Source organism: Pelecanus crispus, chromosome 11, assembly GCF_030463565.1.
Source record: "Pelecanus crispus isolate bPelCri1 chromosome 11, bPelCri1.pri, whole genome shotgun sequence".
NCBI lineage: Eukaryota > Metazoa > Chordata > Aves > Pelecaniformes > Pelecanidae > Pelecanus > Pelecanus crispus.
In genome coordinates, this window is record NC_134653.1 from 32,054,788 (window position 1) to 32,075,390 (window position 20,603).

Consider the following 20,603-nt stretch of genomic DNA (forward strand, 5'->3'; position numbering starts at 1 on the left):
CCTTTTTCTCCTTGGACTCCAAGAGTGAAAATGGCTTCCTGATCTGTATTTGTTACAAAGTTAAGCACCAGGGATTTAAAAATTAAAAACAAAACAAAAACCCCAAACAAAAAAAGAAAAAAAAGGAAAAAAAAAAAAAAGAAAAAGCCTTACTACATGGCATTATACAAACATAGGCCACTTTACAAAGGAGACAGCTGCAAACCAACTTTTAAAAGTTAGCACTGTTTTCAGAACACAAGGCACAAAACAAAAGCAGACATCACGCCAGAACAATGAACTTCACATGAAAGCTAATACCTGACCTGTACCATCCTTAAATATCTTACAATGTTAAATAGAGAAATGAAAAAAAAAAAAATACAGCAGCAACATAATTGTAATTTTGACTTTAGAAACAGTGCGTAGACCCCTCCTGAGTTGTTTACTCCAACCATTTCAGAGACAGTAACTTAAAAGTTCTCAATGTTTGTTTCACAGGAAAAAGTTTTCAGTGTCTGAGAAGTTAAACCTTTGTTAGGCTTTCTTGGATTTTTGCTTGGTAACTTGAAAAGTTAGGAGTTCTGTCCTCATCCAAGAGAAGATGCTTAAGTAAGGTTGTTCTATAATTAAGCCCACTGATGTACCTTACATAAAAACTGACCAGAAAAATCTATAGTCTAAATCTCTTCAACATTTTGTTGGGAAGCCTCTACTTTCATCTTTTTAGAAGGTGGCACTCCTTCAGAGTCCTTAATGAAGGGGAAAAGAAAAACAACCACGTTATCATTGCACTGAATTTCAGGCGCCATAAACATCAAACAAAAAGCACGAACAAATTCCCTGGTGTGTCATTTGTAAAATAAAAAGCATCCCTGGATATGAGAATGACGTGACCAAGTGCATTTGCTTCCTGAAATCACTCCTCTACTTACATCTTACCTCAACATCTTTACACTTGTTGTCGTCTACTGACAAAGGGCAAAATGCTAGTTGCAGGCTAAAAACCACAGTGAATATTCCAAGCAACAGCCTTGATGCATGGTTATACCCGGACTTCCCTCAGCTCCACACTCGAGCACAACCCACACCAAGTGCACACGAATTTTCTCCTGCTGTAGCCAAAGCAATCTCTACGGGACAGAACACGCAAGGTTTGGAAAGCGCAAGGTGTGCACTGAAACAAGCCAACCACCCACAAGGAACACCCATGGATTGAGCAGTGCTCTGCCTGAGGATCTCGGTGTGAGGGGGACAACTGCAAGGATAATTTCTTTCTTCCACCCACCTGGAATTTTTCAGTATACCAGTGAGTAAACATCCAAACATCTTGTCCACTGAATCTACAAAAATTAACTTTCCTAACTGCAATAAGCATTTACTTTTATAGAAGGTCTTTTACTTCTGAATGGTCCTCAAAGGGGCCTGTCCAGTAGGTCAGGTCCAAGCAATTTATTAACATGAAATTTTAATATTCCCTTACAAAACTAACACAGACTGGTTTAGGAAACTGAAAAGTAAATCAGATCAATCTAGTCTTACTGTTCAAATTATGTGAAATGCAAGAAAGTTAATCAAGTTAACCACAAAACCAGACTCATTCACATGTAAAACTCTACAGCTGCTTCACTGTCCTCACCTTTGGAAATGAGTCTAAATACATAATTAGCCTCCTTACATTTGCTTTTTGGTAAAAATACTCTTTACCAAATTCCAAGTAATTGGGCTTTTGTGCTTAAAGTTACCTGAGAGTTTTTAGATGCCTCCGTAATTATATCATTTTCTCCAGAAGACTGAATTTCTGCTTTCTCTGAACTATTCATGGAATTTTCCATTGAAGACTGTGAATTCTGTTCATCAGAGGTATCTGAAATTTCAAGAAATAATTTTAAACAAACAAATGAAAGCATTCAGCAGGAGCTTTTAGGATGTCTTCTCATTAGCAACATCCCAAACACATAAATTTCACCCCCGTGTAACCATCCATGATAACATACATAACGACTGTATGAATATAATGAATTAAGCTCAAACTCCAGGACCACAACCACTGGCTGCTGCCAGAAGACCTTCGCCTTCACGCTGCCCACAGTATACAATTGCTGAAATCAGTCCCTAGAGGGAGCTAAGCTCCTGCACACCCTGTAACACAGGACGATGTCAACGCTATTAGGGAACAAGCTTCAACATAAACTTTGCAAAGGGACTGCCCGCAAGAAAACTTGCTTCAAACCCGAAGTAAAAGGCAGCTTCAAAAAGGGCTGAATTGTGATAACTAATGGATCTAAAACTGTGTAGCTAAGGAGAGAGAACAAAGTTACCTGAATCAAAATTCAGCCATATACTTAAAATCAACTTTTTTGCTTGATACGACTTTTAAGATAAAATTTAGAAATTCAGCTAGCTCCTAGCTTAACCATTAAGGTCGTAGAATTTTTAATTCTGGTGCATATTTATGGTGAAGTCTTCCAGCTTGTTACTGCTCTTACCTGCTTCCAATTTTCATGTTCGTTCTTGTTTTGTTTTCTTTTTTTTAAACCCTTCTCTCTCTCTCAAAGCAAGACTTAGAGAGGACTCAGGGTTAAAGCACCCATTCACTCGAAGAGGGGACAGGGACATTTAAAATGTCTTTATAGGTTAACAATCTCTGAAGTTTCACACAGTATGTCCAGAAGCAGAGACTCAACAACAACAACAAAAAAAAACCACAAAACCAATCACCCAAAACCATACCCCTTTGATTGTAAAAGGTCTGTTGTATTTCTTTCAGTATCCACATCAAGAACAGTGTAAGGACTGGAACCCATTCCTTCCTTCACCTCATTTAAAAATCCTTTTTTTACTTGAATGAATTCTCAGAAGTATGCACAGAGTCAAGTTTTATGAAGTGATCTCTCTACAGGTCCCTGACCCAAGAAACATATACATTCATTCTAGATGAAGAGAAATGGCAAGATCAAAAATTTTTTTGGACAGCTTTGGTTAATGAAGATGACATAACCAGTGAGTAATGGGTATTTTTGTGGTGTACTGTATAAAAAGCATCACAACTGTTTCTGAAAGTTTCTTTGACTGATTTGACATAAAGTGACGCCTATGATGAGCAGTCTTAAAGATCATATTCAGCAAACTCAGACAGAATCATCTTCCTTTCCATGTCTCACCAGAAAAGCATGTTCATACCGATAAAGAAACAAGTCCTGAGGGTCAGAAGGAATTTCAATTTCAGTATCTGTTGTGTATGTCTGAGCATAGATTGCAACTTGAGCTGAGGAGCACTCTGTGATGTGCGCATCTCCACATGACAAAAAATACACTTAAGAGCAGCTTCCACAGCGGACAGCTCATAGCTGCTGTGTTCTCTTCCAGTTGCTACGGACAGCTACCACGCACGCTGCTGCTGGCCTTTGGGCAAGGCGATCCGTATTTTAAACTGCCAAGCCCCAAGCTATTCCAATGCCTGCAATGACTTGTTTACACCGCAAAATGTTTTGAATGCACCTGTTTTCTTTGAGAAGTCCACATTAGGCGTTTCTGACCACCTAAACTGTCCCCTAGCTTTAAGGAACCTCCCTGACTTCAGTGTAGTAACATGACATAGACATACAAGGTCATTAACCCTATCCAGCTGAATAATGTCAGAATTCTAGGGGTTTGATTGATCATAACACTTTGGTAGATGAATAATTATTGAATACATTTTTAAACACAGCATATAACCAATAGAAAAACACACATTAATAATGGGTATTTTTTGCCATTACTTCTCCCTTTCATTTTACAGTAACTAGCTCTGGAACTAATCCAGAGAACTTGGTATGATTTTGTCTGAACCTAAATTTAGTCAGGGGAGCATGTATGCTATGTAACAACTTCACACAAGCAGCTTCAGACAATATTAGACCTAGAAATAAATCCTTACCATTTACCATGACCAAATATGCTAGTTGAGATTTTCTTTGAAGTATATGGCGTTCTGATGTACTTCAATTTGGTGACGATTCAGTTGTCAAATTTTAACCCCAATTAACAATGACAACATTTAACATACTTAGCCATTCTGGTATTACCAAGATAAAAGCTCTAAATTTAAATTGGTTAGTGGATCTACTGAGCTAAGAACTAAATCAAGAGGGCATAATTTAATTGCTTTGCTATGGGAAGAATTCTGCAACCAAATGAGTAGAATGGTGTTAAGGACATCTTTTATAATAGGATGAAGAAAGTTATCTTCCCAAGAATATAAATACAGAGCATGTTTCAATTACCCAAAATACCATTTAAAGTGTGAGGTTCAGAACAATCTCTTAACCCACATGTATTTTTAATCTGTGTACAACTGCAGTACAATATTGTAACACTTTTAGAAAATTAGGACAGAATTCAGAGCTAACTTTTGAATAAACAGCTAGCAGGGTTAAGAAAAAAAAGCTTACATTAAAGTTTACACAATTTAAAAAGTAATTTCTAAGTATCTCACCTCTATTTTACTTTCACACTAGATAACGAACATTCACGGATCTACAAAAATAACAGTTTCCAGGATTTGTGTGATTACGTGGTAGCAGTCATTTTAAAGGTTACTCTGAATGATTTCTTCTTTCAAGACTGAGATTATGACAACAATAAACCAAGTATTTTGTTTGTTTCCTCTCTGAAAAGACCCTGAATGTCAATCTGACCTTTCCAGTTGTATGGAAGGATCACCCGTAGGCCAGAGAGATTATGGCCCATTTTCACATAATTTAGAAACCATTTCTTTCAAATTGTTATTATACAGTTCTTAAAATGGATAAGCAAATAAACGACTGGCTTTGAAGATGGTCTTTTCAGCTTACCTTCTGAACCAGGCTGCTCCTTTGCTTCTGTCTGAGTTTCGTCAGACTTTACTTCAGTGCCGTCTGCTTGTGTTGCCAAGTTCTGTTCTGGTGCTGGACTTGAATTACTGCTGTTTTCTTGTTTTATTGGAGAAGCATCAGCTATTGAACTCTGGTTGCTATTGTCATCTGTTAACAAAAGAGTTAAAAACAAGAAAGTCTAACTTGACAAGATAAAAAGCACACCTTAATTCTTCCATATTTTTCCTGTTATTATTCCCTGATAACACATGATATAGTCTAGCCTGTTTGGGATCAAGTCCAAGCATTTTCTATGATGACTATTTAGACTAACACTACCTCTAATTTTTTTCCACACCACCACAATTTTTGCTATTGCAGCCTAGCTGTAATACAGGAGTTTTCTAGCAGCTACTAGAAGTCAGAAAACTGTAAAAAAGGTGCTCTAATATTATACAATAAAGCCAAGAGTGTTTTACTCTGATCTCTTCCAAAAGAACTCAGACTTTTGTAATATGAGTAAAAGGGATCAACTGAAGTGACAGTCTCATTTTATAGTTCATACAGCACAGGGCTAATTAAGTGTTCATGCTGCAGATTTACAAACACCCATCACTACAACATTCAGATGAGCAGGTAGTTTTTGAAGTGTGTCCTGAAGGTTAAAAAACCCCCAAAACATCAAGGTAAAATGTAACATCCAGTCCCAATATCAATATTTTTCTAAGTGATAATTGTCTAGAATATTCTCTAGCCTCCAAAAACTTGGATCACAGTAACTTTCTGCAGCACAGATGGTGTCTCTGTAGTTAACAGGAAATATTCTGCCTGTACCCTCTTCCTGTGAAAACCAGTGACAGTGGTTTAAGTATCTCAGCTAATACTTTATGGATAGCAGTGGGGTGCAACTTCCTGTAATCTTTAAGCCAGCCAAGAGGGAAGCTCTCACTCCCTAAGGAAAACTAGACCAGCAAAACATTATTAGTTAAATTACTAGCGTGCAAGTCAATCCACCTCCTTCTGCACCTGTACAATCATTACATCCAAAGGACTTCAGAAACACATAGCTGGTGATGGGACCATCTCTTTTCAGAGCAGCTTGAAGTCAGATCAGATTAAGTTTATCATGAAATTGTACAGTACGGCTTAAAAACACAAGTGATATATGATAAAAAGTAAGTAGTGTATTCACCTCATGGATGGGAGAAAAAAGACTTAAGAAAATTAAATGATCTGACCAAGGCAAAAGCTGTTTGAAACAGAAGAAAAATTAATCCAGATCTGTGAAAATCCTGCTCCATTCTTTAATTGCAAGACCATACACACTGTGAACACTGCAAAAAACAACCAGGAGGCAATACAAATGCAAATAAAACTGAAATGAAAAATTTGCAACCCACTAAAAAGCGATGCCCTCTTCTAAAATAGTGCTGCATTCTCAGCCATAATTGTTACCCAAACACAGAAGAAGGTAAAAAATTGAAACACAGCTGAGCTGTGCAAGTTCCTCTGTAATAAATACCAGGTTAACACTCAACAGTTCACACTTTAAAAACAAAATTAAAATTAAAAAAATTTACCTAATACTGCCTGACTGGCAATGAAAAAATTTTTTTCCTAACCAGTTAATTTCATCAGGCTGAAGCAGAAGGAAGACACCACAGAACCAGAGCTTGCTTTCTTGGCTCTTACCAAATTCTTTTGACCTGGCTCACCTATAGAGTTAAAAAGTACAAAACCTGCACAAATTACAGTAGGTGCCACTGAGGCTTTGGGGGTCTCTTGGTTCTTCAAGCAGCAAACTCGACAGAGTTACTACTTCACCTGAGTGTAGTATTTTGAATGCTAGGTATTTCTATTGTTATTTTCATATTTAGCTCCACTAACAATTTCTTTTTCTCCACACACAGCCCAAATAAAGATGGCATTTAAACAACTGTTAGTACATCCACAGAAGTCCAAGGTACCAAATGAGTATCTGATGCTGTTTTCACTTTGACTCAATCGTGTTGTCCCTACATCTGAGCAACAGAGAATTTGACACTGTTAGGTTATACTTTCATAGCAGTGTAATAGGGTAATTGGGGCTGACCTTCTCCCACTCACCATGCATGTCCATCATCCCAGGAGAGGAGCTGTTCTCTGGAGTGGTCACTTCAGAGCCACATTTTTCATCTTTGCCTTTTTTCTTATTCTTATTTTTCTGAAAAACAAAAGGTACCACAAACAAATGAGACTATCACCATGAAGAGAAATCCGTGTTGCAATATAAACCCCTTCCCACTCATTACTTCTCTAAGCATCTGTCTTAATTTCAAGTGAGAAATAAAGCAAATGTAATAATAACTGACATTATCAATAATGCATTAGTCCCAGTAACTGCAGGGCTGTTTTTCTAGTTGTATTCTTCATGACACAAAACACTAGGATATAAAGGTTTTTATCCAGAAATTCTAGTAAAGGTCAGCACTTAAACATGTTTTCCATCTTCAAGCAACTGCACAATTTCTGTAAAAAGTCCAAAAATTCTCAATAATACCCCTCACTCTACGAACAGGGAATCTGAGGCACAATGATTGAATGGCTTGCTGAAACTGAGTCAGAGAACTTGGGAGGTGCTGGCTGCCAACTTTGTACTCAATCCAAAAAGCGACAAAAGCAAGGTCAAAAGAATCTCTGCTATACCAGGAAAAGGGAAGAACCATCACTGATCAGAGGCAGGGCTAAGATTCATGAAACCACCCGATTTCTGAGCTCATAACTCTGCTCGCTGTATGGTTTATGCATATCAACACACTGCTACAAAACTCAATACATTCTCCCTTTCGTATCAGAAAGCTTGTAGAATACACCTAGACAACATGCATGCCTGCACAACAGGAATAACAGATCTAGAATTTTCACGCTAGAGAGACAGCTTTTTACCTCTTTCTCAATGACCAACACTGCAGACACCTCCTCCTCCTCTACAACTAATGCTGTTTCTTCATTAAAACTAAAGATGGATTAAGAAAAATCAGGTTGGTCTAAAACGAAGAGCAATAAGGAAGACAGTCCTACATGAAGAATAGGTCACAACAGGCTCATGACCGAACAACGCTATGGACTGCAAGCATTAAAACAAAGAGACAGTGGCATCCATCACGTGGAAAATCTGCGCCTGCTAAGGGATGCAGCATTTTCAATTAAGAGGTGACGTAATCAGTCTCATAGGAGAAAGAGCCAGCTGCACTGCTTTTGGAGGATCCTGCGTGCCTACTGAGAAGACAATTAAAAGCCTGACTCTAGGAAGAATGCTCGGCAACCCATCCATTTGGATAAGACAGTGTCCTCCAACGAGGGAAGGAACTAAAACCACAATCAAATATCGTCTAAGACTGCAGAAGAAATTCAACAAGTGATATCCAGAAGGACTTTCCCCTCTATTTTAAATAGATTATTAGGCTTATTTTTAAATCGTACTTTTACTTCAGAGAAGCCAGATTTTATTCCCTAATATATGAAACAGAGGTGAAAGCACATGGACTCCTTTACCTTTGCCAAATGAAAGTTCAGAGGGGACATAATCTCTCTCAGGTTTGGGTTTTTTTGTTTGTTTTTTTTTGTTTTTTTTAAAAGGTAAAAAGGACACTTTTGCCACAAGAGAAATATTGAAAAATGACTGTGAGCGATTTAAGCTTAAAAGTTGGGTTTTTTTTCAAAAAGGTTTAACCAAAGTGGTGAGGTTCTACAGCCTTCCAAAACCAGTAGGAGGAAAGAGCCTAGCTAATTCTAGTTCAAAGAAATGTCAAAGCATCTTAGGAACAACATGGGGGGGGGGGGGGGGGGGGGGCGGGGAGTAATCTAATCTGTGTTCACTAAAATCAAAGACAACTTCCATTTGAAACATGGAGCAGTAAAAAAGATCCCATTCTCCTATTCTAGTAAAAAGCAAGTATACCGTCTGCTCCTTCACAGGTGGATGAAATCGGATATAAAAGGATGTCCACAACAAAATTAAATAGCCAAGATGACCCCTACCTGATATTTATTTTTTAAATATATGCACTTGTTTTAATTGTGAGACCTTCCAGAGCAAAAAGACAGAAACCTTACGACATCAAGCTTGCAACAACTGCAGCTGCGCAACAGCCTCTACTTGTAATGAACAGAATGTGACTGTAGGACACTAAAGTAACTGGTCTTGAACAAGTGTCCCAATTTCAGCAAATCTGGAGCCTAAACCTAAAGATGATGGCTCAAAAAAAAAAAACAAACAATTCAACTCTGCACATAGAGACCATTATATAAACTCATTTTTCTTAACAAAGAGTCTGACTTCAGGTACCAGTCACCTTGAAAATTCATCCTGAAACTCACTAGAAACTCTATTTCAAAGTTCCATGGTACCCATCATGCAGGCATACCTTAACTGCAGGAAAACAATTTTCAGAAGCCGTGAACCTAAATATCCTAAATATCTCTCTCATATGCATGCTCTCTCCCCCCCTCACACAGATAGCACAGCTTCCCCCCCCTATGTATTATAAATAATAAAATCAAGACCAAACATTTGACAACTAGAAAGAACGAACAAGTTTCTGTAAAGAAACAAAGAAAGGTTTCCCAATTCACAAGGGGTTACTTCACAGAGATGCTGCTCAAGCACTGGAAGAATACAAGAGGCTTACCACAACTCTGAGTCACAGAAATCTGTGGTACAACCAAAGGTACAGAAAGAAGCAAACTCAGTTAAAACAACGCTAATCAAAAATAGGTCTTGAATTCGGACTTTGAGTAAGACAAGATCATGACACTGTCTTGTCTGAAAAAACATCATTTTACACATTTATTAACATAGCAGTTTTCTTCCAGACAGGCCTTAAGTCATATTTCAAATGAAGTAAAAGCACATGACAGCCCAAGGAAGGAGTACCAACTTAGGATATATATTCTGCTGTATCATTAATTTACTGTGGTACCACGGATTAGTTTTCTCTCTATAACAATATTTCAATTTATAAAATGAGAGCAATGCTCATTTTGAAAAACAATTTATAAGCCCTATCAACTTTGCTTTTTACACTTATTTTTATGCCACATGATTGTATGATGGCACATGAACAGTGCACACTAAGAAATTAAGTAAACGTGATGCATACACAAAACATTTATCAAGAGAAAACACACATTACAATAGAAGCATGTATTGCTTGGGCTGGACATCTTAATACAAGCAATCTCAGTTCCACAGGATTTTCCCACCCTTACTTCAGTGTTTTGCACCTATTTTTGAGCAAAAGAGCAGTGATGCACAGATAGAATACATCCTCTCCACAGTTCCAAACCAGCTACTTTAAAGCATCAGGCAGAAAGAGGGGAAAGGTAATCAATGTCTTAGCTTTCCCTCCCCACCTCCCAGTTATTATGTTAGAGAAAGGTTTCAAAAATCAGTTTCAAGCCAAATGTTTAACAGTTATCTGAGAATTGATCCAAGTTGACTCCAGGAAGACTGCCACCCACTGAACCATCAACATCACTTTCTGTAGACATCAGCATTTGCCTAGAGCTCTTCTATTCAAATGTTTGCAAGACCCATACCAGTCTTAGCTTAAAGGCTCAGAGAATAGCGAGCATATTTCTTTCAGCTTTCCCTAAACACGAGTGTCTACATCTTGAAAAAAGCAAGACATCTGCAGGATACTTACATCATCGACTTTAGGCTCTGTTACTGGTACCCATTTGTAAATCCTTAAGGATGTGTCGCCAACTGTCACCCACTTCTTCTCCCTATAAAATTACAATGCAGGAGAAGTTAAACTTCGGATTCAAAAGAAAGTGATCTACTATTGTAAGTTGTCAAGGATTTAAATAGGCTATTAAGTAGGATGATCTCTATTACATCGTCTTTAGTACTGCCTTGTGCAAATTGTTCTTTGCATTTCACAAACTTGTTAGAGCACTGCTAACCTCCAGATTTCTCAGGGCTGTTACTTGACTAGGTGAGTAACTGCAGTAGCAGTAATAAGATCTGGATTAAAGATACAGTTAAGAAGAACAGCTATTGAAAATGCACATTTAATGCCTATGATTTTCACTTAAGTTTCTAGAGAGCAGAAGAGGTTTTAGACAGACCAGTGTGGTTTGATTGTCATGAAGCTGTTTAATGGTATTAGAAATCTAAATGCATTTTGACCATCCAAGGTTTATTTTTGGGTAGAAATTTGCTGCTAGCAATTTAACATTCACTCAACACTCCTGTCAAGACAGCTCTGAAATTCTAGCCTTAGAACCAACAGCCTTATTGGTAGAAATATGTGCCATGATGCAGAATTCAGACTCTGGAGAGCCTAGCTCTCTTGGACAGCAAAGGCTGAGGAGGCTATCAGAGAGGGAAAAAGCGTAACCTACAGCACTCTGTGCAGACCCCTGCCAGCCAGCCATGAAGTCGTGACATTGACAAATTGTGAAGGAAATCTGGCTGGAGGGCGTCACTACATTAGGGGGTCACGCAGGCACAGAGTGCAGAGATGGAAAAGATGCCGAGCACTTAGTTAAGGGATGAATTCCTTGAGCTCTTTACATCAGAGTATTAAAGGAAGGTCCACAATGCCAGAGAAATTTCATCACATTTCTGTGATCAGTTTTCAGGTCACAGATTACCACTGCTGGTTCCTGGGTTTGTAATATAGCTCTGCAAATGGATCGATTAAAAGTTAACAACAAAGACCAATTCCATTAAATATTCAGGAACATCTGAAATTAATTTGGCATGAGATCTCAAGCATTTTTCTTTTTTAAAAACACATTTAAATAATAGATTTGGGATCCAGTTATAGATTTAAAAAAAATTTTTAAGAATGTTCTTTGCAGGATAGGAGAAGCTGGATGTGACTCCAAATATGTATACGATAGCTCCATTTTTAGAAAGGGCTTCCAGAATCAAAAGCAGCCACATTGTACAAATGCCACAAACATCCTCCTGACTATTTGTTTTAGCTACTAAAGCCAATCTTATTTGTTTTCCCTTTAGAGGAGACACTTTCCTGTTTAAAAAAAAAAAAAAAAAGCTATATATGGCAATTTGATAAGTTTTGGATATGTCCACAAGGATATTTTAATTAAAAACCAAAACTACTTCAGATTCATTTCTTTCCCACAGCTGTTCCTGGATCACAGTTTTTCCTCAATGTGTTTAGATACATCCACTTGGGTACACTAGATGGCTAAAGTATGTCAAAACCCAATTTTACGCTAATTTGGAGCTCTACTGCTAGATGTGATAAAAATGACAGTGGAGATGAGGGCATGTCAATAATGAGAGCATACTTAATTGTGAAGAGATGATCATGATATAATTTATTTTTTAAGGATACAAGACAAACTAAACTTATTTCTACTTAGGAAAACCTTTGAAATTATGGAAATAAAACCAGCTGGGGTTTTGTTTTGGGTGTGGGGAGAGGTGAAGAAATGCTTTAAAAAAAATCAAGATTTTAGTCTTTTCCTACAGCAAAATATTACTTAGAGATGCTGCACTGGAAAACCAAAAGTTCAAGATACCTGTTAGCATCTCAAAGCAGCCTCACACAGCATCTTCACTGGACAGACTGTAGAACACAGGAGGAAACCTATATTAGTAACTTTTTCCTTCTAGTATTAAAGTTAGCCCTGACATTTTAATTCTTTTGAGCTTCTTAAGTACCACTTTAAGTTTTGATAACCCTCAGCTATAGGGATTTTTTTACTGAATTCAATACACAGTAATTCAGACAACAATGGGAATAGATATTTTGTGATGGAAGTGCACCAACATCCCAGTCCTGCAAACACTTACGGCTACAAAGAAAACCCAACATCACACTGCTATTATTCAAATATTTTACATGTGTAAGCATTTACAGTAGTGAAGGTTTAAGACCATAAAAGTATTATTAAGAAAAAAGAAGACAACCTCCCCTAAAACTTAATATAATCATTGGCAGCACAAACAGAAATTTGTTAACAAAGAAACATAATGACTTTCAGACATTTAAGATCAACAGGGTAAAATAACTTCAGGATTTAAGATGTTTATTGCAAATAAAGCTTTGAATAATATCTTTAATACTTACTGCCTTTCCATTTCAAAACAAAAACAAAAAAACAAACCAACCAAACAAAAAAAAAAAAAAAAAGCAAACCCCCCAAACCAGTTCTACTCTGAACATTCACTTTTTATCTTTTGTGCAGACACCATCTCAACCTGCTGATCAGGGACTTTCCTTTTCATTTAGTTAGAATTGGCAATTTACTGATGCTGCCCATTAACAGTAAGTTTGCTAGATGCTGCACAAACTGCAAAATATTCTCACTGACCAAATGCCAGGGTAGGAACGAGGAATTAATGAACGCTTGTGCCCATTCTATTGTGAAACCTTAAGTAGTTTGTCCACCTGTTTTTCTGTCTGTAAAATGGATCTGCTGTTGAACCCACTCATCCCGAGACCCTGACCAGAATTCCACCCCCTTAACTCTATTCCACCTTTGTTAAGCGATCACTGGGCAATATTTTTTATGGCACTGTCCCCTGTTATACTATATAGGTTGAAATCTATATTGACTGGTGGACTGGAAAAGGTGGTTGATGGAACACTATCAACCTGAGAGTTAATCAGGCTAAAAATGTGGCAATTATCAACTTTATTTGCCCATGTCTAGCTGACAAACTCCATAGCTTTACAAAAAAAATTATTTTTCTGGTTTTAAACCTCTCCTGTTCCTCCATGAATGACTCAGGAGTAACAACACTGGAAAATGGCAAAACTTAAAAGATATACAATAATATTTTTTTCTTTTAATCTTCCACACTGAAAAGTATCTTAAATATTTTAGTTATAGTAAATTCAGAAAGTAATCAATGCAACAGAAACAAACCCTTACATTTATCTGAAATCGCATTAAAGCATTTTTAAATTCTGAACCGTATCTGCACAGCATTTAAAGGACAGCCAAGGATACATGGGGTAAGCATTAGTATCAACACTTCTTTAGTGCTCATGCCTGAGGCATACTAATATCCCAGAACTTACATAATTATATACTCAATTCCCCATTCTAAATAGCCCAAGACTCTTAAATGTATTTATATTTTGTATATTAACGCTCAAGTTCCAAAGACGACTATCAAATTCCATGTATAAAAGTAATATACCGGTAAGCAAACACAACAGTGTATATTACGCTTATACATAAAGTGTCAAGGCAGCTTCTGCAGCAGCAATGAGTGCTAGAAACATTTGATGGCACAGAAACAGAAAGCCTTTACTGCCAATATATTACCATTCAAGAAAAGGCTTTCACACTTGTTTGGCTTTTTACTATGACTATCATTTATCATAGTGATCTGTATTTACACAAGGATTTGCTCCCACATACCCCATCTTCTGTTGATGATCACGAAGTGACGTCATAATGCTGAATTTATCACATCACACTCACTTGCATTGCAACAGAGTTTGGTGAAAATCACAGAATTATGACCTCCCTGTGGGATCAAGCAAAGGAGAAAGGGGAATGGGAAAGAAAATGCCATTATTACACACAAAAAGTGCTGTAAGATGCACAAAAAAAGATTTTTTTGAAACGTAGGCTTGCTTTTCAGAGCATGCCTATTGCTATGTAGATATTTGTCTAGTGACTAAGGTGAAGTAGCCCCAAATATACATGGTGTTTCTTGACCACACTGCAAATACAATAAAATACCATGTAGCATGAATGGACACCTTCTCTCTGAGTTTATCTAAATATGGTGCATTATGAGAGTCCCCTTTAACCTACACAGGCCAGCACGTTTTTAAGCAAGTTCTGCTCTGTTCCACATTGCAACAAGCACCTTTTCCTACAATAAAGAGAAACACGGCTTATGCACGACAAAGCTCTACCTTTAACATATATCCAACTTCCACTCAAGTCAGAGAGCATATCCTGGCTCAAAAAGAAATAATTGTGAGCCAGAAAAAACCGTATGGTAACTCAAGCACGATAACAGTGTGTTTGGGCCACTACAGTACTTCAGTTACAGTTCCTGCACATACACCGGGTATTTTTACTTCAACTGCCACTACATGAACTGCAAATCTTAGCTGGAAACCAAACACAGCCAATGTAGCCATACTAAACTAGGGTGGCAACCTGGTAGTAGCAAACAGTCTTTTCCAAAGACATCATGTTAAGAAGTTCTATGTCATAACTACTTTACAGACTGAAAGCCTATTTTAAGAAGGAAGCATGAGCAGCAAAACCTGTAGAAGCTCCATCTCAGAGCATTACATACCACACAAAAATATTTTAGCAAGTCTGAATGGAGACAGCGAACAAAAAAGCTGCAGCAGCATTGTCTAGAAATTCTACTCTAACTAGCCACAGCTAGCAATCCCAACCAACGGTACCAGGTAACACGATCTCACTGCCCGTGGTGACTTTGCTCCTCAATTTTTACACAACATGCTTTGTTTTAAGCTACATCCCAAGCCATGTCTGGCTCTACAGCCACTTCCCTGCTGTGATAAATATTTAGCACTTTCTGTGAGTACTTTCATCAGTTGTCCCAAGTTCACCTCTTCTTCATAAGGTGCTATCGCTATTCCTTGATTACAGCTTTGATGGGTCAGAAAGAGGTCAAATGACTTCTGTAAAGATACTGCAATTCAATGCAAGGCAACACAGTGAGATTTCCTCATTCCTGGTGCATCCTCTAAATCAAGGTACCTATCTCTGTCAGCCACACCACAGGCTCCATCCTTAAATGTTCGCAGCTGTCCAAAAGGTCAGCGGTGCTATGTACCCATGCAAATTATTTCACTGCCTCCCAGGACATCCTACCACTTACGCTCGCCTCCTGCCCATTACTCGTCTTTTAGTAAATGTCTGCATTTTCTTTCATTTAATAAATCAGACTTTTATAAAACAAGAGTGTTTCCATTATTTTTCTAATGTTGAGGGCACAATAGTTTTTGCCTCTCTCTTCTTGAGAGCCCATTTAGAATCTACACAAACCCATCAGTCTTTAAAGACAAAACCCAGTCCTGTACCTTTCACAATTCATTAAGATAAATTTATCTCACAGGATTTTTTAAAATAGACTGAAAGAAAAAATTGTAGGTACTGTTAAAAAAAGTACAACTACCCCCTTAGCCATGGAAATTTAACATTTTCGCCACACAAATACAACACAACCATGTATTCTGTAGACACGTGCTATGTGTTTTCCAAAACAGATGCTCATTCATGAGAGTGGTTTAAACAAAGGAGATACAGTTACATTAATCTCAAGATAAAAATGTAACAACTTCACTGTTTACTACTAAGTTCCAGCAATACCAGAAGTGCTAGGCACTCTACAAACACACATAAAGATAGGGTACCTGCATCAAAGGGCTCACTGTCTAAGAAAGAACACATATTTCCTAAGGAACAAAGTCGGCACTGATGGAAACTGCTTTCCAATAGGCATGTTCATAGACGTGGCAGTACAGGCACTCGGTAATATTGCCCAGCAAGGCTGCAGCACACCTTCACAGACTGATAAAGCTCCGGGCAGCACACACCAGAGCCACTGTCCGCTCAGAAGAGCTTACAGCTCGGTGCGCCTCTCTACTCATCCTCGGCACGCAGCGCTCTGAGCACACAAGTCTCAGAAAACTCTGTTCTACGAAATGTTGGATTCAAGGTATTTTAATCTTCAGTGGCTGCATTTCCACAGAAGAGCTGTGGATGGCAACAAATTGCTCCTATTATGCAAATGAAACTGCACGCTTGGAAATTGCCTGTGTGACTCCTAGAAGATGCAGGGATTGCTAGCGTGTAAAGTTCAATTTAACAAGCCAAGTCTTCTCAAAACATTTAGACCACAAAACACAGAATCTCTCTTGCTCATTTCCCACTGTACTTGACTGCAGTTGGGGGGGGGGGGGGGGGGGGAATCATGAGACCAACCTTCAAATTACAATTCCTTTAAAAATAAGAAAAATGGTTTCTGTAAATACGTGTGAGATGCACACACAAAAAGCCATATGAATACTTCTGACAATAATTGAAAGAAACATTGCATGATCCTGTACAGGAACCCTCTAAAGCAAGTTGTCTCTCACGCGGGTTAAAACGTACAAAATCTATTTATACCGTAAGATCTCTGTTTTACAGAGGAAGCCATAGCAACTGACATGATGGCAGAGAGCCCTTGCCAAGGAAAAAAAAAAAAAAATTAGACATTGTGTGAATGGCCAAGCTTCTGCCTCTGCTCCTCTCTGAAATCCACAAACTAGGATGCAAAGGAAGTATGCTGCGCTCATGAATGAAATACCTACAGACAAAATAGTCCCACGCATCCAGCAATGCTCCTGTTTGAACAAAAGTCCTGTCACATCGCTATACATTGTTCTGACCCTTCAAAGCTGGCCCATCAGTCAGCAAACAGCACTTAAAAACACCACCCGAGTAGAAGAGAGTTCCTGAAACCAACCGAACTGCGGTGCTCGGGCTGCTCCGGCTCCCCACACAATGGCTGGATTCTTTGAAATCCCCATCTCGTGCCCTGCGTTATTGGACACACGTCCCGATTCTTTGTCCGGCTCAAGCCAACGGGCCCATTCATCTGCTCAAGGCCATTTAAAACGCAACAATCCGTTTCACCCAAATAACACACGTTTAATTCTGTATTCCACTTTTCACGAAAGCAAAGCGTTAGCTGGGGATTGCAATAAAAGTGCCCCCTTACTTTACCAGGTTCGAAAAAAGCCGAGTTATGCAGAGTAATACTAACCCAAGGGATTTCCCCGTGGATTTCAAATGTTTCAAGAAAGTATTTTAAGATACGTGCACAAAGACTACTGAACAGTTAGTTAACTTGCTGGAAGAAAGAGATTCCCTCTCGAGTCACACTGGCACTGCTCTTTATCCCCTCCAAAAACCCTGGACCGACTGTGCAGAACATTGCAGTGCCTGTTCTACCGTATTGTTTAAACACCTCATGTTGATTTTTCCTAACAAAAGCAGAAAAAGACAAAAGCGGGAGAATGCCAAAACACGTTTAAGGCCTAACAAAAGGGAATTATTTCACTAGGGGTACAACCTTTAATTATATAATTTAAAACAAATTCCAGCGGCAATTACGCGCTCTCTCCTGCTCCGCTCGGGATTTACAAGCGCCGGAGCGTTTGCGGGAGACGATCCCGCTCGGGTTTGCTGCGCTTACGTGCAAACCTCGGGAACTTGAAAGGCAAAATAAGTAAGTACATGTGGAATCGTAGGAAATAAACTCTTGGGCGCTCTACCGGGGTATTTTTAATGCTTTTTTTTAATATACTTCTTTGAGCTCCAGCTCCACACGGACCCGGCGGCGCGGCTCCCCCGGGCCCGCTCCTCGGGGCCCTTTGTAGGGGCCGGCGGCGGGGGGAGCCGGGCCCGACCCCCCGCCCGCCCCCGTCGCCGCCCGGCCCGGCCCGGGACCCGCGGTGCGGCGGGCCGGGGACAGCGGGGGCCGGCGGGGAGGGGGCTCGGCCGCACAATGGAGCCGCCTCTCGCCCTCACACGCCGCCGCCGCCGCCTTCATGTGACTCGCAGGAGCGAAATGGCTTCTGGGTGCCGCCGGCTCCCCGCCCCCCGCGGCCGCCCGGCGGGCTCCGGCCCCGTGAGGGGACGGCGCGGGGGTCGGGGGGACGGCGGGGGGGGGGGGGACGAGGGGGGGCGGCGGTGGGCGCGGGGTCCCGGCGCGGCGCGGCCCGCTCACCATTTGCGCACTTTCTCGATGGCCGCCATCACCCGTTTGATATCATCCTTCGCCCGGCTCCGGGTCTCGGCCCGCACCGACCGGCCCGACATGCTGCTGGGGCGGCGGGGGGGGGCGGCGGCGGCGGCCTCAGCGGGGAATGCGGCGCTCGGCGCTGCTCGCGGCGTGCGTGCGTGCGTCCCTCCGTCCGTCCGTCCGTCCGCCCGCCCGCACAATGCTCCCTCCGCTCGGCGCGGCGCGGCTCGGCTGGGCTCGGCGCGGCTCGGCTCCGCCCGCCCGCCGGGGCCCGCGCACTGCGCACGCGCCCCGCGCCGCCGCCGGCAGCCCGCGCGCGCGCGGGGCCGGGGCGGGGGGGGAGCGGGGGAGGGGCCGGCGCGCGGGACGGGCGCCGTGAGGGGATGGCGGGCGCCGTGAGGGGATGGCGGGCGCCGTGAGGGGATGGCGGGCTGGGTGCCGTCGTCGGCGTCGAGGGGTAGAGCCGGGGCGGCGGGAAGAGGGGCTGAGGAAGGGGCCGGGGGGGGGGCGGGACACGCCTGGCTCCGGGGCTGCCCCTGGCCGCCGCGCCCCCTCAGCCGCCTGGAACCGCGGGGGACAAACCGGCGGGGAGCTGCCGCCGCCGCGGGAGCTGCCGGGGGGGAGGCCGGCGGGGCCTCCCGGCTGCCCGTACGGGGGAAGAGCTTGGAGGCGGCGGCCGGCCCCGCGGCTCCCCCTTGCCCCCCTCGGCACTGCCAGGGCCGTGCGAGCCCGCGGGCAGGGAGCGCGGCTCCCCGGCCCCGCGGCGTTGTGTGGCGCCGAGCCGCTCCGGGGGCTCCGGCAGCGACAGCCGACCCCGCCGGAGCCCTCAGCTCGGCGCAGCGGTGCCGGAGCGGAGCCCCGCTCCCGGGCAGCCGGTTCAGGATGAGTGACAGCCCCGGCCGGCCCTTGTGCAAGTCGCTGTGACAGTGTTGCAGACCTTGAGCGTGGGGATTGGCAATGCTTCCTGTTAAGCAAAACATCTGCCTTGTTAAACAGGATACTTAATAAATCCATAATACACTTTTTTTTTTCTTTTGCAGTGGTTATAAGGTTTCTCAGCTGCCTAAAATAATTCCAGTAATTTCCATGGAATCAGGCTGGTTTTAAGTAGCGGAGGATCAGCTCCGACAGATACGTAGAAGTACCTGAACGTATGGGTAAACGGGCAGAGAATTACACGCAAAGAGATGCTCTGCAGAACATTTCTCCTGTCGCGTACCCGGTGTACTCTGGTCATGGTGCTGCTGGACTCCTTCATTAACTTGCCTCTAGTGCACACCTTGCTGTTTGTACTAATTGTACAATCACAGATACTTTCAGAGTACCTAACAGCCATCTCTGTTTAAAAAACATTGCCACTGAAAGGAACGCTTCTTAAGGGCCTACATTATTATTCAAATTGATGCTGAGGATGATGTAAAGAAGGAAGCGTGTTCAACAGCACTTCACTGATCTTTCTGCAGCAACTTATATCAGCCTCATTATGCTGTTTATACAAACACAGTAAGATGCCGTCCCATTGGTATTACACTACTAATTGGAACTACTACTTTCAGAAAGAAAAAGTAAGTTTAAAGGCCAAAATGGAAACCTGATTTTAATGTATATCACAGCGTTCCTTTATTGAGGCCCGTTGGATTTATAATTACAAATCCGTTCTAACCTATCCAAGCATTTTGTACACTACATTTACCACTGTATTTAATCAATACAATACTTTTACATAGGTCTTTTGCCGTCAGGTTTCACAAATAGATACTGTCCTAACGTAATGAAAATAGACTGCATCTGGCATAAACCCACCTGAAACAAATTCTAGGAAGGGTAGGGGTGGTCAATGCAGGAAGACAACATGGCAACTGCTGCTTCACTCTTTACAGCCACCCCAGTGTTGCCCAATGTAGGTTTGATCCCATAGGTTTGTGGCAAGTGCTAAACTGGGGCCTTATGCTAGAGTTTGATTAATACGAAACTATGTGATCTTTACTTTTTAATAAACACAAAATACAAGTTTTGAAGGTATT

The 20,603-nt window shown here is 41.3% G+C and overlaps 1 protein-coding gene across 1 annotated transcript; it reads right to left on the reverse strand.

Moving 5' to 3' along the window:
- Positions 1-347: 347 nt before the first annotated feature.
- Positions 348-18,656, reverse strand: BCL7A (BAF chromatin remodeling complex subunit BCL7A). The gene is made up of 6 exons (XM_075718871.1): positions 18,565-18,656; positions 10,505-10,586; positions 6,924-7,020; positions 4,818-4,985; positions 1,725-1,846; positions 348-731 (listed from the first exon to the last, which is right to left on the reverse strand). Exons 1-6 carry the CDS (start codon positions 18,654-18,656, stop codon positions 660-662), a joined length of 633 nt encoding a protein of 210 aa, XP_075574986.1. The 3' UTR covers positions 348-659.
- Positions 18,657-20,603: the final 1,947 nt, after the last annotated feature.

Bases quoted from the DNA above. Each gene is read 5' to 3' on its own strand.
- BCL7A (XM_075718871.1), bottom strand. From the start codon at position 18,656: ATGTCGGGCCGGTCGGTGCGGGCCGAGACCCGGAGCCGGGCGAAGGAT. The intron at 7,021-10,504 runs GTAAGTATCCTG...TTTGTTTTTCAG, and splicing joins CAGAGCCTAAAGTCGATGAT to AAAAATAAGAATAAGAAAAA. The intron at 1,847-4,817 runs GTAAGCTGAAAA...TTGAAATTTCAG, and splicing joins GGAGCAGCCTGGTTCAGAAG to ATACCTCTGATGAACAGAAT.